The sequence below is a fragment of the Homalodisca vitripennis genome, chromosome 2 (genome assembly GCF_021130785.1).
Source record: "Homalodisca vitripennis isolate AUS2020 chromosome 2, UT_GWSS_2.1, whole genome shotgun sequence".
Taxonomy (NCBI): domain Eukaryota; kingdom Metazoa; phylum Arthropoda; class Insecta; order Hemiptera; family Cicadellidae; genus Homalodisca; species Homalodisca vitripennis.
The window spans coordinates 75,246,395-75,264,576 of NC_060208.1; the positions used below are offsets into that span (position 1 = coordinate 75,246,395).

Below are 18,182 nucleotides of genomic sequence, written 5' to 3' on the forward strand. Positions count from 1 at the left end.
GCACAGAGTTAAACAAAATATTAACTTCAAAATCAGTTACTACACAAAACACAATTTTATTCAGAATAAAATACAGTATGTGACGTGTCTTTTCTCAACACAACCATTTACTGTTAAGAATGACACGTATCGCATACCCTAGATGAGCCCAATCAAGCGGGGATTCGATCCAGGGGTCTAAATTTTATTCTTATGGATTATGTATGTCAGTTGGGTTCAGATATATTGCTATCACCTAAGGTGGTGGTAACGTTCGAGCATTTAGTAAATCATCATTACCCAACTGGCCTTGAAAAAATTAAGAATTTGAAATAAAATGACGTCGTTAAATAAGATATTTACTATCATCAATTGAAGAAAAGACAAAAGTGTAACTTCCTAGATCTCTATCTAAATCAAAGCTACCTCAAATCGCAAAACACTGTATGCTATGTAAAATAGTATGAGCAAAAGTAATATCAACAGTAAGAACAATATATAATGTTTGGTCAGTATCGTATTTACAAATATTAAGTAAGAAAAGTGTAAGAGAAATAATAATAGACCCAGAGCAATAATCTATTTGTTAGGTCCGTATTGCACGAACATAGGTTAAGTAAGATAGTAAGTAAAGTAAAGAACCAATAACCAATTTAAAGGTTAAGTCCGTATCGCACGAACATAGATTAAGTAAGATAGCAAGTAAAGTAAAGAACCACTAATCCTAAATTTAAGGGTTAGGTCCGTATTACACGAACATAGATTAAGTTAGATAGTAAGTAAAGTAAAGAACCACTAATCCTAAATTTAAAGGTTAGGTCCGTATTGCACGAACATAGATTAAGTAAGATAGTAAGTAAAGTAAAGAACCAATAATACCAATAAACAATTTAAAGGTTAGGTCCGTATCGCACGAACATAGATTAAGTAAGATAGTAAGTAAAATAAAGAACCACTAATACTAAATGTAAAGGTTAGGTCCGTATTACACGAACATAGGTTAATTAAGATAGCAAGTAAAGTAAAGAACCACTAATCCTAAATTTAAGGGTTAGGTCCGTGTTACACGAACATAGATTAAATAAGATAGTAAGTAAAGTAAAGAGTCAATAATACCAATAACCAATAACCAATTTAAATGTTAGGTCCGTATTGCACGAACATAGATTAAGTAAGATAGTAAGTAAAGTAAAGAACCAATAATACCAATAAACAATTTAAAGGTTAGGTCCGTATCGCACGAACATAGATTAAGTAAGATAGTAAGTAAAGTAAAAGAACCACTAATACCAAATTTAAAGGTTAGGTCCGTATTACACGAACATAGATTAAGTAAGATAGTAAGTAAAGTAAAGAACCACTAATCTTAAATTTAAAGGTTAGGTCCGTATCGCACGAACATAGATTAAGTAAGATAGTAAGTAAAGTAAAAGAACCACTAATACCAAATTTAAAGGTTAGGTCCGTATCGCACGAACATAGATTAAGTAAGATAGTAAGTAAAGTAAAAGAACCAAGAATACCAATAAACAATTTAAAGGTTAGGTCCGTATCGCACGAACATAGATTAAGTAAGATAGTAAGTAAAGTAAAAAACCAATAATACCAATAAACAATTTAAAGGTTATTTCCGTATCGCACGAACATAGATTAAGTAAGATAGTAAGTAAAGTAAAAGAACCACTAATACCAAATTTAAAGGTTAGGTCCGTATTACACGAACATAGGTTAAGTAAGATAGCAAGTAAAGTAAAGAACCAATAACCAATTTAAAGGTTAGGTCCGTATTGCACGAACATAGATTAAGTAAGATAGCAAGTAAAGTAAAGAACCACTAATCCTAAATTTAAAGGTTAGGTCCGTATTGCACGAACATAGATTAAGTAAGATAGTAAGTAAAGTAAAGAACCAATAATACCAATAAACAATTTAAAGGTTAGGTCCGTATCGCACGAACATAGATTAAGTAAGATAGTAAGTAAAGTAAAAGAACCACTAATACCAAATTTAAAGGTTAGGTCCGTATCGCACGAACATAGATTAAGTAAGATATTAAGTAAAGTAAAGAACCAAGAATACCAATAAACAATTTAAAGGTTAGGTCCGTATCGCACGAACATAGATTAAGTAAGATAGTAAGTAAAGTAAAAGAACCAAGAATACCAATAAACAATTTAAAGGTTAGGTCCGTATCGCACGAACATAGATTAAGTAAGATAGTAAGTAAAGTAAAGAACCACTAATCCTAAATTTAAAGGTTAGGTCCGTATTACACGAACATAGGTTAATTAAGATAGCAAGTAAAGTACAGAACCAATAATACCAATAAACAATTTAAAGGTTAGGTCCGTATCGCACGAACATAGATTAAGTAAGATAGTAAGTAAAGTAAAGAACCAAGAATAATACGTTATAAGTAAATTTCGTGTGGCACAACATATAAAAACGATACAGAATATTAATGAAAGGTTAATTATGTATAGTACAGTAATTGAAGTAATATATTACCAATAGCAAGAAGAAATCGATACGTCCGTATCTCACGAACAAGTCGGCAGGAGTGAGGTTAAGATCGCAGCGCAGTGTACGTCGTATCGTCGTGATAGGATGGTGTAGAATGGCCTCTCGCTCCTCTGCTGGTCGGTCCGTCTGACGAGTTTGCGTTGTAGCGCATGCGCGACTTATCGTTCATGCCGCAACCCGTCAAGCGGCGAACATGTCGTGGCACGATAGATGAGGCGAACTTGTTTCATCTCGATCCCGTTAATCATTGTTGACGGGAAAACTAATCCCACAATAAATCTTGAATGGACGACCCAAGATAAAAAAAATACACTGTAAATTTTAGTACCTCACACCCCCCTCTTCCTTTCGGGAAGAGAACAAAGCGAACAAAATTAAACATCTTCTTAGTTAAATTCAACAATTTTCTATTTTTAAATGTAAAAGTATATTAATAAGATCTAGAAACTAAATTAGGCAAATGAATTATTTACTTAAAAATATAAAATACTAACATTCTTTTGTTCTGGACCCAAAAAAAATTGTGTACTAAATTATAATAAACATGATATAAAACAATAAAAAGAACACTCAAAAAGAACACCATTTGTTGATAAATCTACATAAATGTAGTAATTAATTTGAAATGAAAACATGAAAACGAAACTTAAAATGGCTAACCTTTTATAATAATGTTGTCAAAACTCGAAAAAGTAAAATGTTTTCAAATTGATAAAGAGACACACTTCACTGCAGAAAGTTTAGTTGCCTTGAACGAAATAAAACAAAATATTAATCTTCGGTTATAAAAAATAAAACATTTTCTTCTTGGTGGCTTAAATATACTAATGGAATAACCAATTCAGCGCAATTCAGGTGGCAACTTTCGCACATCTATTCTGACAAAAGTGGCGTCCGGATTGAATACCCGAATCCTTTTTGGACGATATCTTTTTTGTTTGTTTGAAGCGGCCTGCACGTTTCTGACGTTCAACGAGCAATCCAGGACGTGCTTTATTTCTTCTGGGGCTTCAGTTTTCTCCGGTTGTGGTGGTTGGGTTAGTTGTGGAGTGTCTCGAATTGTGGTAATGCAATTGGTGCTGGAATTTAAGTTTGTCTTAGGTGACGTTTCTTGGAAATCCATTCCTAGTTCGTTGTCTACCCATTCTGAATCTTCCATGATCGAAAGGCATGGAGAAGATGCTCTCGACAACGTCACATCGCATTTATTTACCATCTCAAAGTCATCCTCGGCGGCGGCTTCTTTTTGGGTGTTAACATCTTGATGCGATGTGTCTGGCGTTGGACCACTTTCCTTCCTCAGTTCATCCATTTCATGGCCTGAAAGACACTTGGTTCTATTGCTGGTAGATATTGCGTTTTTAACTTCCCTATCAGGCGGATTTGAAAAGGTAACCGAGGATTCGTTTCCCTCATAATTATTGTCGATGGCTTCCTTGAGGGCTTCCAGCATCGGGTCCCATGCCGTCACTACAGTCCGACGACCTTCGGGGAAACATACTGTGAGTTCTGACGTTTCAGGCTGAGTAGAGGGAAATCGACAGTAACTTGGATTTGTAGTTATAGCAGAGAAATCCTTGTCTGATTCCTTGTGTATAACTAAATCTAACCCTTTATGTTCATCTGCCCTTAAGTTTGCAATAAAGTTTATATTGATATCATTTACGTCATTTTGCGTTTCGCGTCTTGAAGACGGTGTGTTTATATAAACTAAATTTAACTCCTTTATTATATCCATACCTAAAACTAAGGACGTAGTAAGGTTTGGAACATACAAGAGTTTTGCCTCAATATGGGCTTCGTTAACCTCCAAGTTAACCAAATACGAGTGTTTTACATAGGTTTTAAAGCCATTGGCCATTTGCAAAGGTATATGTGTATTTTGGGGTTTTATAGAATTATATTTTAAATGATCTACTAAATCTTTGCCTACTATGCTAACCATAGCACCAGTATCAATCAGAGCCTCAAATGTTTTTCCAAGAATGTTAACAGTTACATACGGTCGACAATCATGTAGCTTCTCAAGTCCGAAACTACCCGAGTAGTGTGTTAATTCTTCTGCACAGGAGATTTTCCTCGTTGGAAAATTATATCGGGATGTCAGCTGACCTCTTTGGTCTGGGATCCACAAAGCGTTTCCCGAATTACATCGGCAATCCGTTGTTTTGATACCTTCCGTTTTGCAGTTATAGCAGCGGAGTCTCTTAGGTTTAGTACACTCACTGAATCTGTGTCCAGTTTCTTCGCAGTTCCAGCAAATTGGAACAGCCTCTCTACGGATATTCCTGGTAGGAGGGTTCACTGTAGGTCCTGGACGTGAATTTGACTTTACCTCGCCGAGCCTGTACTGTTTCTGATCGTTTTGTAAAGTAGCCGCTTGTGAATATTGCACCGTTTGAACCAAATTGGGTCTAACCGACTGCCTTAATTGTTGGTGTCCCCGGTTTCCATTATCTGTCCATATCCTGGGAGTGGGGTTGTACTGGCGATGTCTCATTCCTTCCATGCTTACCTGCTTATTTTTGGAATAGTATGCAGTTTCTGGGACCAGTGTTTGTGCCGGGTTAGGTGGAGGTTTGTAAAGAAGACGCTCTCTTTCATAGCTTTCGTAATATTCGGCTTCTTTAATCATATCCTGTATAGACTTTATATTCCCTCTTCTCATAATTAGTTTATATTCTGGTCTCATATTGCAATAAATACGATCGAGTTTTTCTTCTAGTTTATATCCTCCTCTTCGTCGAATTAGTGTGGTTATGGCCACAATAAAGCTACGAAATGGTTCAGCCTCTCCTTGTGTACGCTGGCGGATTTCATCCTCAAGATTGCGTCGGTAACATGGTGGTAAGTATTGCATCTCAAACGAAGTCTGAAAATCCTCAAAACTATCCCAAAATTCTCTATGGTTTCTAAACCACAACAGGGCTTTTCCTCGTAATAGTTCGGGAAGAGCTCTTAAGATTTCTTCTTTGGATATATCGTAACATTCCATTAATTCATTAAGTCGCTCTAAGAAAGATACTGGATCTCCATTTCCTTCGTAATGCAGATTCCATTTCCTGGCAATATTGCATATATGGGCCGAATTTTTAGCGCTAAAGGGGGCAGTATCCCGCAACTCGTTACTTTGAACTCCGTTATCTATTGGTACCGTAGTGGTAAATATAGGATCGCGGGGAGCTAAATAAGTAACGGCCATATTAGGATTTAAAAGTGTATATGGACTTTGGCTTGCCGGTTGTAAAGGTTCTTGCTGAATATGATTGGTTTCGGATGAAGACATATTTTTTAAATTAACTAAAACTCTTTTTACTGTTTCTGCACTAGCGCTCGGAGAAAGACCCAAGATTTCTCGAAAACTGGCAAGTTCAAGTTGGGAGGAATCTTCCATTCTGGTATTAAGAGTAGAGGTAGCAGGAATAGTTGAAGTACCCTGAACCTCAGTATTTTCAGCACTTAAGAGTGTATTATCTAAACTCTTTGTATATGTAGAGGGAGTTCGAACTAATCCTTGGCTCCTTAAGAAAGTCACAAAACGAGAGCGTAGATCTTCACTATTTCCTTCGATTGGTAACCCATATTTTGACATTTCTTCAATCAACTCAGGCTTCTTCAGATTATAAATCCATCCAACTTTTTCGGAACTTCCCCTCATCGTGGTTTGTTTCCCTGAGGCTAATGATTCAGTAGTAACGGGCAATACTTTTGGTATTGTACCGGAATGGACTTGACTTGATGGAGCAGTAGACGTTTTAGTCGTTGTGGTAGCAACATTTGCGTCTTTAAGAGGGCTAGTAATAGCAACATCTGTAAGTAAAGTTCCAGTCTGTGAGTGTGACTTATTATCCTCACTCTTAGGGTCAGTAGTTTTCGAACGACCAGTAGGCAGTATATTTGAATGAAACAGAAGACATAAGAGCCTCCAGATTCGGAGAAAGCTCAATGGAAACATGATGTGTCAATGTAGATACGGTAGGACTAAAATAGAATACGAGTCTAGATATTTAATTTTTATCGGTTGTTTTTACGTGACGATCACTGTAATGTAAACAATCAGTCGAGTCTGTTCGAATATCGGTCCCTGTTCGGGCGCCAAAATGTGACGTGTCTTTTCTCAACACAACCATTTACTGTTAAGAATGACACGTATCGCATACCCTAGATGAGCCCAATCAAGCGGGGATTCGATCCAGGGGTCTAAATTTTATTCTTATGGATTATGTATGTCAGTTGGGTTCAGATATATTGCTATCACCTAAGGTGGTGGTAACGTTCGAGCATTTAGTAAATCATCATTACCCAACTGGCCTTGAAAAAATTAAGAATTTGAAATAAAATGACGTCGTTAAATAAGATATTTACTATCATCAATTGAAGAAAAGACAAAAGTGTAACTTCCTAGATCTCTATCTAAATCAAAGCTACCTCAAATCGCAAAACACTGTATGCTATGTAAAATAGTATGAGCAAAAGTAATATCAACAGTAAGAACAATATATAATGTTTGGTCAGTATCGTATTTACAAATATTAAGTAAGAAAAGTGTAAGAGAAATAATAATAGACCCAGAGCAATAATCTATTTGTTAGGTCCGTATTGCACGAACATAGGTTAAGTAAGATAGTAAGTAAAGTAAAGAACCAATAACCAATTTAAAGGTTAAGTCCGTATCGCACGAACATAGATTAAGTAAGATAGCAAGTAAAGTAAAGAACCACTAATCCTAAATTTAAGGGTTAGGTCCGTATTACACGAACATAGATTAAGTTAGATAGTAAGTAAAGTAAAGAACCACTAATCCTAAATTTAAAGGTTAGGTCCGTATTGCACGAACATAGACTAAGTAAGATAGTAAGTAAAGTAAAGAACCAATAATACCAATAAACAATTTAAAGGTTAGGTCCGTATCGCACGAACATAGATTAAGTAAGATAGTAAGTAAAGTAAAAGAACCAAGAATACCAATAAACAATTTAAAGGTTAGGTCCGTATCGCACGAACATAGATTAAGTAAGATAGTAAGTAAAGTAAAAAACCAATAATACCAATAAACAATTTAAAGGTTATTTCCGTATCGCACGAACATAGATTAAGTAAGATAGTAAGTAAAGTAAAAGAACCACTAATACCAAATTTAAAGGTTAGGTCCGTATTACACGAACATAGGTTAAGTAAGATAGCAAGTAAAGTAAAGAACCAATAACCAATTTAAAGGTTAGGTCCGTATTGCACGAACATAGATTAAGTAAGATAGTAAGTAAAGTAAAAGAACCACTAATACCAAATTTAAAGGTTAGGTCCGTATTACACGAACATAGGTTAAGTAAGATAGCAAGTAAAGTAAAGAACCAATAACCAATTTAAAGGTTAGGTCCGTATTGCACGAACATAGATTAAGTAAGATAGCAAGTAAAGTAAAGAACCACTAATCCTAAATTTAAAGGTTAGGTCCGTATTGCACGAACATAGATTAAGTAAGATAGTAAGTAAAGTAAAGAACCAATAATACCAATAAACAATTTAAAGGTTAGGTCCGTATCGCACGAACATAGATTAAGTAAGATAGTAAGTAAAGTAAAAGAACCACTAATACCAAATTTAAAGGTTAGGTCCGTATCGCACGAACATAGATTAAGTAAGATATTAAGTAAAGTAAAGAACCAAGAATACCAATAAACAATTTAAAGGTTAGGTCCGTATCGCACGAACATAGATTAAGTAAGATAGTAAGTAAAGTAAAAGAACCAAGAATACCAATAAACAATTTAAAGGTTAGGTCCGTATCGCACGAACATAGATTAAGTAAGATAGTAAGTAAAGTAAAGAACCACTAATCCTAAATTTAAAGGTTAGGTCCGTATTACACGAACATAGGTTAATTAAGATAGCAAGTAAAGTACAGAACCAATAATACCAATAAACAATTTAAAGGTTAGGTCCGTATCGCACGAACATAGATTAAGTAAGATAGTAAGTAAAGTAAAGAACCAAGAATAATACGTTATAAGTAAATTTCGTGTGGCACAACATATAAAAACGATACAGAATATTAATGAAAGGTTAATTATGTATAGTACAGTAATTGAAGTAATATATTACCAATAGCAAGAAGAAATCGATACGTCCGTATCTCACGAACAAGTCGGCAGGAGTGAGGTTAAGATCGCAGCGCAGTGTACGTCGTATCGTCGTGATAGGATGGTGTAGAATGGCCTCTCGCTCCTCTGCTGGTCGGTCCGTCTGACGAGTTTGCGTTGTAGCGCATGCGCGACTTATCGTTCATGCCGCAACCCGTCAAGCGGCGAACATGTCGTGGCACGATAGATGAGGCGAACTTGTTTCATCTCGATCCCGTTAATCATTGTTGACGGGAAAACTAATCCCACAATAAATCTTGAATGGACGACCCAAGATAAAAAAAATACACTGTAAATTTTAGTACCTCACAAGTATATTATAAAATAAATATAAATACTAGGTTATCTTTACATTCATGGATATGTGGTGCTCCGAAGTTGAAACTTTTATTTTCTAAAAAGATTTTTTATTTTCTCCATCCCACAGAGAATTAATCACCTTCAATTTAAAAATCTAAAATATCCAGATTGTTATGCTGATCAAGAAAATGTCTACTTATATACTGAATGAACATAATGTAAAACTAAAAAGAACAGAATACAGCTGACTAAAATAGCAACAGCTGTAAAGATTACATAGCACGTCAGACAACTTTAACATTTAGTGGCTTTAAACAAAGTATTAAAGTGAGTACATTCAAATACAGTGTGGAATTTACTGATTAAAATTATATAAATTTTATGATTTGAATTAAGATTGTCTGAAAGATGACATAATTAACAGATAATGATTAATGCGCAACAAATTACGACTTTGTCAGTTCCATGGTTAAAATGTTCCAAAATAGTCATTAGGCTATTATCAAGAATTTTAGTGATGAAAGTATTAATAAGTACTGAAATGTTAATAGTAATAATTACAATATAACCTAATATGCATCTCATAACAGCTGCAGTGCAATAAGCTACCACCACGTCAATCAAATCATCGATATTTTGTTAATTTTTTATAAGACCCTACTTCACATGATTTGTAGATTTTATACTGAAAAGTACTTAAAAAGTGTTAAGGATAGCAATATTAGAGAGGAAAGTGAGGGAAAAACCTAATAAGAAAAATTCTTGCACAAGGGAGTTGATCCCTTAATGTAGGAAATTGCTTAATACCCCTAACTTAGAGAGAAAAAAACGTAGTATTTTAAACAAAAATTATTACAAAAATAGCCTTAAAAAATAACAGTAAATAAATATTATTTTATTCATAATGTTAACTAAAATTTCCACATCACAACTACCTGACTGCCTCGCCTACTCGAGGGCCTATAGCCCTAACCAAGAGCCTGCCACCCAACCTGAGGGGCTATTGCTCTACCTGAGGGTATAATATCCTACCCAAGATATTTCCTTCCTTTAAGGGGATGTTTTTTATGCCTTTCCTCACTTTTATTAATTGACATTGCTATTCTAGTCACTGTTAGGCATTTTCAAGGGCCAACCACCCTACCTAAGGCTTTTCCATCCTACACAAGAAAAGTTTTCACCCTTTAGAGGCATATTTTTATTTCATTTTTTAGGCTTTTTCACTCTTATTTAATTATATTGCTAATCTAGTCACTTATTAACCCCAAACTAGTACTCATATGGAAGTATAGTTCAGTTAGATTTTATATATAGAAACATAATAATTTAATAATTAATTAAAAACTACTTGTTATTTTGTATTTATAAAATGTAACAAATAAAGCAGTGAACAAATTACCTTATTTACTTCTTACTATTACAAGGGATAAGTTTATGTGCCTGAAAGCTTGTGACACAAATAACGCATCTTCATCATCATTGTATGCATTTGCAGCCATCACTCAAATACCACACAAATTAATTTTAAACAATATTGTTATTTTTATACATATTTTTTGAAATATGGCAATTAGTAAATAATAACTACTATAATTAGAATATTTTAAATCTTTAAATAGTTTAGGTATTTCTAACTGATAATTTGATTCGCTGTTTAATTTGGTTTAAGTTCAATTCACACATTAAAATAAAAAATATAAATCAGTTCATTGTATGGATTATGAATTCAAAGAAAGCTAAACACCACTAATAACGATGTTGTCTCAAGGTCTACTAGCAACAGACTGGCTCATAACAGTTTGCAATGTTTATTGTTAAATACTTCATGGTAAAAATGAAATTATTGTTTGCAGAGTACTAATTTGATAGCAAAAAGATTTACTTACTGAGAAATATTTGAAGTGAATACCATGGATGTCCCAAGAGAGCAGTATGACAGTCTACTAGGAGGCAAAGAGGATTTACCATCTGTTATTTCTGTGGTAAAATTTGTAAATGCAAGATGCCAGGAGATTGCTGCACTTACAGAAGCTATTGGTAAGTTATGCATGCTTCGCAATATTGGCTTACTATATTTTTAACGGAGTTTAATTGAATTGAAAAATCACTATTTTTATGAAGTATATATACAGTGATATGTATTTAATTGCATCACTACAGTAATTAAAATACAACCTGTAGAGTTATTAGAATTAGAACATAAGTTTGTACGTTTTCATTAGTTCTTTACATTTATACAATGTTTTGCTTATTAAATTCTTTTAACCCTAGAACCGGTGATCACCGGATATCCGGCAAAAAGTTGGTTGTTCAACTGCTATCACCGGATATTCAGTATGTATGCAAGCTTTATCCAACAATGATTTTAAACTTAAATGATTGCAAAAAGACTTATAATTTCCAGTTTGAGTGAGATTTTTATACTGTTGACCTTTAAGGGGTTGGCAGAATGAAAGAGTGATGTCCTCCACCAATTTGGTATTCAAAGATTCAAAATTTCTTTATTTACATAATCGTTAAGATTAGTAATGGCGTCAAATACAAAGTTACTAACTATTACAGTGTAGAACATTAATTAACATATTATAAAACATGTAATGCTACATGATCAGTGATTATTACTTGACACAAATGTTAAAACTGTTAAACATTAAAAATAAAGCAGTGTTTAAATGAATACAATCTGGCTGCATATGAAACTTCTACAGAGAAAAATGTACATATGAAATAGAATGAAAAAATCTAAAGTTAACATTGATGATACAAAATGAAACAAGTTGGAGTTAAAAATGGACATGTCAAAGTTTGTGTTAAAATGCTCTATCAAAGTGGTAAAATAATTTCAAGTTAGTGCTAGTTGAAATGTTGTTTCCAGTTATAGAACTCTGCTAGGCTGTAGAAGGGTCGGTCCTGAAGCCAACTCTTCAGGCGGCGTGGAAACTTTTGTACTTCTGTCTTCTTAAGGTCTTCTGGTAGAGAGTTCCACATTTTGGCGCCAGTGTAGCTGGGTTTCTTCTCAGTCCTACTAAGATGATGCACAGGAAGGCAGTAATTGGTTGCGTGCCTGGTGTTATGGTGGTGGATCTGTGCTCCATTTCTTGCCGCGTCTGGCGCCTTGATGTGTATATAAGTCACAACTTCTAGAATGTAGATGCTTATGACTGTGAGGATCTTCAGGCTCTTGAAAGTGTCTCTGCATGTTTCTCTTGGTTGAAGGTTCCCTAGAATTCTGATTGCTCTTTTTTGTTTTAGGAAGACACGTTGTAGGTTAGTGTTAGTTGTTCCTCCCCATACAGCTATTCCATAGCGTATGTGTGACTCAAAGAGTGCATAGTATGCAGTCTTGGTAGTTGTGGTGTCACTTATACTTCTCACTCTTCTCAGCACATACAGTCCTGTGCTAAGTTTCTTGCAGAGTAAGTTGATGTGTTGTGTCCACGATAAGTCTTCGTCAATTGTAACTCCAAGGTATTTGGTGGAGCTAACTTCATCAAGTTCTGGTATTCGTGTGACAACTTCTCTGTTTCTTCCTAGTACTAGTTGTTTTGTTTTCTTTTAATTGAGGACAAGGTCATTATTGTGGCAGTATTGGATTGCCATATTTATGGCTGTGAAGGAATCAATTTCTAGTTGTTCTGTGTTTTCTCTGCCAAGTAATAACACTGTATCATCTGCGTACATTAAACAGTTGCAATAGAGCTCAAGGAGTTTAGGAAAGTCGTTTGTAAAGAGTATGTACAGAACAGGGCCTAGAACCGATCCTTGAGGGACTCCTCTTGTGATCTTCTTCGGATGTGATCTTACTAATTCTAGTTTTCCATTGTTATAGTGTTTTATCTCCACCAGTTGTTTTCGGTCTGTTAAATAGCTTTTAAACCACTCTTTTGTTGTTCCCCGAATTCCTAGTGATGACAGCTTTTTAAGGAGATGTTTGTGGTCAAGACAATCAAAAGCTTTACTATAGTCAAGCAGAATAGCAGTAGTTGTATTTCCTTCTTCCTGTTGGTCAATGATGAATTCCACCAGACTAATCAAAGCAGTGGTTGTGGATTTTCCAGGCATAAAACCATGTTGGTATTTTGTCAGAAGTTGATTGTTTGTTAGGTGTTTTAAAAGACGAGATAGAACTATTTTTTCAAAAACTTTTGATATGGTTGGAATTAAGGATATCGGTCTATAATTAGATGGTTGTGCTGTACATCCTTGTTTGTGTTTTGGATATACTTTTGAAAGTTTCAAAGCTGATGGAAAGGTTCCAGTAGAGAATGATTTGTTAGCAATATGAACTAAAGGCTCTATAAGGTCGTCTTTACACAATTTTAATAGCCTAGAGGAGACTTCATCATAACCTGAGGAAGTTTTTGGTTTAAGTTCATTGATAATTTTGGAAATTTCCTCTGGATCAGTTGGGCTTAGGATTAAGTTGGGAATATTTCCCTGTGGGATTGGTTCTGTTAAGTGGTTAGTATTTGGGTTTTTACTTGCTATTGTTTGATCGGCTGCATTAATAAAGTAGGTGTTTAAGTGGTCTACCATTTCCAATGGTTCAGATACTATGTTTCCATTTATGTTGAGATGTGTTAAGGCACTGTTGTCTGATTTTGCTTTTCTTTCTAGATTAATAAAATTCCATATTGATTTTGTTTTGTTTTCAGCCGTTGCAATTGTTGATATTGTGTTTTGTTTCCTCAAGAGACGTAGTTGGAGATCGTATTCCTTCTTTAATAATATGGCAGTTTGCCTATGTTCCTCCCTACCTGTAGTATTATAGATGTTTTGTGCTTTGAGGAAGTCCTTTTTCAACTGGTATGCTGTGGGGTCAGACAGAGCATAATTCTTTTTCCTTCTTCCTTGTCTTGATTTTATTTTTGGACATGCTTCGTTAAGGGCGGTAAGAAGGGTGCTACTAAATTTAGCGTAGGCTTCATCAGCTTCGTCGGTATTATAGACCTCTGTCCAGTTTTGCTGGTTTAAGAGTTCTTTTAGAGACATCAGATTTTCTTCGCTCATATTTCTTCTTTCTGCTATAGTGTGGTTCATAGGGGAGGGTGAGGTATGATTTATAGTGCATATTTGCCCTGTGTGGTCTGAAATTCCTGTTTCAATTACTTCTACCTTTAGGTTGTCTTCTGGGATGTTGCTGCATACACAGTCAATTGACGTCCTTGATGTTGGAGTAATTCTGGTAGGTGGGAGGTCTAGCCTATATAAGTTGTAGCTGGTTAAGGTTTCAGTCAATAAAGTAGAGTCATGATTTCTGTTAAGAGAGTCAATATTTATGTCCCCCATTAAGATGACTTGATGTCTGTGTGTCTGTATGGTTTCCAAAGCATCAGATATTGCTTCAAGACCGGTCTCAAGATTACTTTTTGTCCTGTAAACCCCTATGATCGTGAATAGACTTTTACCTATTTTAAGATTTATGGCAGTCATTTCGCATGTGAGTTCAATCGAGAAGTGCTGGATGTTAAGAGCTGTGCTATTGTTTTTTAGGTGATCTTTAATGAAGATTGCAACTCCTCCCTTTAGGTGATTTTCTCTGCTATATTCTGTTAGCAAGGAGTAACCAATTATTCTTGTGTTGAGCATTGTTTCTTTTTTTGACCATGTTCAGTTAGAATTACTACGTCAGCCTTATGCGTGTATAGGAGAGCGTTTATCCTGTCAATTTTGTTTGCAATCCGGTCTGTGTTTTGATGGAGTATAGAGAGAGATTTTTTATTTAGGTTGTTTGTTCGATAGTGGGATTTATTACTAAAAAAGGCTGCAGTTGAAGTGTTGAGGAATTAGGTGATGTAGTTGGAGTGTTTGTCCTGCTGATAACTGGTTCAAGGTCATTATTTTTACCCATAACCTGGCAGTAGAAGTTAATATTTTGTGCAAAAAATTCTTCAGTACTTTGATTTATAGGTTTTATTTTTGCATGTAGGGGTGGTGTTTTACTGAGTTCAAATTTTGGGTTTTCTGATTGATCTGTGCTGGATTTGCCAGTTAGAGTGCAGCGTTTCTTGCTGGATATCCGTGCACTTTTTGCGACCTGAAGGGAGACGCTGAAAAAATTCCTCTTATCACTTCTTTTAGAAGGCTGTTTCCTTTTATTAAATGGCATCTTGTCTACGGATCCAGTCATACTATGACTCAGTTTGTGTGTCAAAGATTGACTGTCTCTCTCAGTCAATTCATGGCTCAGTTTTTTGGTTGGAGTTTGTCTGTTTCTCCAGGTCATTTCGTAACCCAGTTTTTGTGTCAGAGTTTGGCTGTCTCTCTCGGTCAGTTCGTGGGTCAGTTTTTGTGTCGGAGTTTGACTGGTTCTCCCTGTCACACTGGGCGTCAGACTGTGTAAAAGTAGGGTTTTATCTGGAATGTCATTATTAGTAGCATAAAGTCTGGTACTATTAAGAGCTGTCTTAGAAGCCTTTAGGAAACTCTTTAGATGTTCATGGGCCGTTCTGGCTTGTTCAGAAAGTTTTTCTGCAAGTTCTTCACAGTTTTCTGACATGTTGTTTAACAAATTGGATTTTAATTCAAGTTCTTTTTTGAGGTTTGTCATGTTATTTGTAAGGTCGTATATTTGTTCCTTTAGTAAGATAAAGTTAGATTTTTCTTGTTTTACTTGCTCTTCAAGTTGGCTATTTTGAGTAATGAGATTCAAGTTCTGTGAGGGTAGGTTATTTATTTGATCACAGAACTGTGTTTTTTCTATTTCAGTTTGCTCAATCAGTTCTTGTTTATGATTTTGTTCAGCGTATAGCTTATTTTTCAGAAAATCTATTTCTTCTTGTAATTTGATATTTTCAGCGGAGAGGTCGTGGGTTACTTCTTCTGCTGCTATTAGTTTGTCTTCCAGTTCTAGTTGATACTCAGATTTTCTCAGTTTTTCTTGATGAAGTTTTTCTTTAAGTATTTTATTTTCATATAACAGGGCATTTCCAACTTCTGCAGCGATAGATAGAGACGTTTCATGGTCCAGATTATTAGTTTCAGAGAGGTCTTGAATTTTGGTTTCAAGCTCTTCTATGTTAATATTAGGAGATTCTGAGCTATGTTTACACTTTTCACATATCCAAGATATGGTTTCTTCAGGGGTCAGGTTTTTTATTTTTTTTTCCGGCCAATTTAGACATCGTGAGTGATACCACAAATTGCAGAGTCCAGAGCAGCGGATAGCTTGGTATTTCACTCCAATGTTACAGATGCCACAGGGGTACTTAGACATCGTAGGGTTTGTGATATATGTCAAACAGCTGCAGTACACAGTAGATAAGCTGGCTGGTGTAGTAGTGCTGACACTGAGTAATCTAATGTAATTTAATGTTCTTAGTTAAAAATTAATAAATTAATAAATAATAATAAATACTAAAAAATTAATAAAAAAAAAATGTTTTCTATTAAAAATAAAAGTAATTCTTTAATGAATAAATATGTTGGCTGCAAAAAGTTAAGAGTCTAGCTGGGAATTGACCTCAGATCCACTCACTCACTAAAGCCAGACTTTACCACTGAGCTAATCAGTTCTGAGATAAGAGTGGCCCACTAGCTGTAGTTCTGTTCCTGTCTGTCACTATTAAAACGTGTCTGTTTTAGACATGCAGTCACTGTTATTTCCAAGATGACAAATTATCAATTTCAATTTAAGTAATATATATATATTAAACTTTAAAACACAGGTAAAACACATTTAACTGTTTTAGATTATTGCTGATTAAATAAAAATATTATTAGGATAATGAAAGTAATGTATTTCTCAAAGTATAGGTTATATGTTATATTCCTGTTGTAGTTTAGTTATTTGAAAATGAAACTGGAATTTTGTCTTTTATGATAGTCTAAATGGTCTGTTTTAACTTACTGTTTACAAAAAAAGGTTTCACTAAGTCTTTCAGTTACTTTATTACATTACAATACTATAATCACTGGGTTACGTTTCTGTTCACCGAGATCACGAGAATGTGTATAGTACAGCGCCTCTTTCCTTATACATATTGTTTTATTATACATTGTTGAATAACTCATGATTTCAGCCTTTAGATCATTCGTTATTACTGATTCCACTATTGTTGCAAACATGCGTTGAAAGTATTGTATAGAAGAAGCTATACATATAGTACAGTGTGTTTTATCTGGACAGTTTTATATTTAGACAATAGACAAATTTCTTTATTACGTGTTCATTAAGAACAGAAATAGGGTCATGAAATACAAGTACAACAAATATTATGTTGTCAGTGTCAATGAACATGGCTGCGCCTCAGGTCATCTTCTCTTGCAGTTATGAATTCTTCCAGCGTGTAGGTTGGCCTGCTCACAAGAAAGTCATGGAGTCGCTTCTTGAGAGCTGCTCCTTTGAGTTGCTTTATTGGTGTTGGAAGAATGTTCCACAGTTTACGGCCATTGTAGCTTGGACTTTTTCCATACAGGGTTGTGCGATGTATTGGCAGGACATAGTTTTTGGAGTTTCTTGTGTTATATTTGTGGTAGTCTTCATTGGTCTGTAGATTTAGCTTGTCAACGTATAAGATAATGTGTAAAATGTATAATGATGTGACTGTTAAGATTCCTAGAGTTTTAAAAGCTTGTCTGCAGCTTTCTTGAGGTCCGAGCTCTGCAAGAATTCGTATAGCTTTTTTCTGTAGAAGAAGAAGTCTGTTATTGTTATTGGCTGAGGATCCACCCCACACCGCAATTCCATACCTTAAATGCGATTCTACAAGAGCGTGGTACGTTGTTTTGGCAGCTTCCAGATCACTAACCCATTTGATTCGCCTCAAGGCATAGATTCCAGTACTGATTCTCTTGCATAGATTATCCACATGTTCTGTCCACGTAAGTTTGTTATCCAGAACAACTCCCAAAAATGTAACAGAATTTTTTGTTGATACATCAAGTATGTTAGGGATAGGGTCTTTTTTTCTGCTGAAATTTACTTGAATTGTTTTGGAGGGGTTTATTGCTAGGTCGTTACTGTTACAATAATTGAGTGCTTTATTAAGTGCGTTTGTAGCTGTTGCGTGGATTCCCCTGGCGGTGTCATTTTTGACCAGGAGTGTTGTGTCATCTGCATACATAACACAGGTGGTGTGTTGGTCTTGAACGTGTTCGGGGAAATCGTTAACAAAGAGCACAAAGAGGACGGGGCCAAGGACCGATCCCTGAGGTACACCACGGTTGACAGGCAATGGGTTGGACTTGACTGTGGTTTTTACACCGCAGCTTGTGGTTTGCACCTCGACAATCTGAGAG

At 35.2% G+C, this 18,182-nt stretch overlaps 1 protein-coding gene across 3 annotated transcripts in view; it reads left to right on the forward strand.

Annotated features, from left to right (window-relative positions):
* The window catches only part of LOC124354191 (ribonucleases P/MRP protein subunit POP1), a 40,903-nt gene that overhangs the window by 3,309 nt on the left and 19,412 nt on the right, over nt 1–18,182 (forward strand). For 2 of the 3 annotated variants that reach the window (XM_046804465.1, XM_046804466.1), the window contains exon 2: nt 10,796–10,979. In XM_046804465.1, the coding sequence (XP_046660421.1) occupies nt 10,853–10,979 (127 nt within the window). In that variant the 5' untranslated portion in view covers nt 10,796–10,852. Of the gene's footprint in view, nt 1–9,247; nt 9,270–10,795; nt 10,980–18,182 lie in introns of those variants that run through there. The other variant, XM_046804467.1, reaches the window with a different exon arrangement.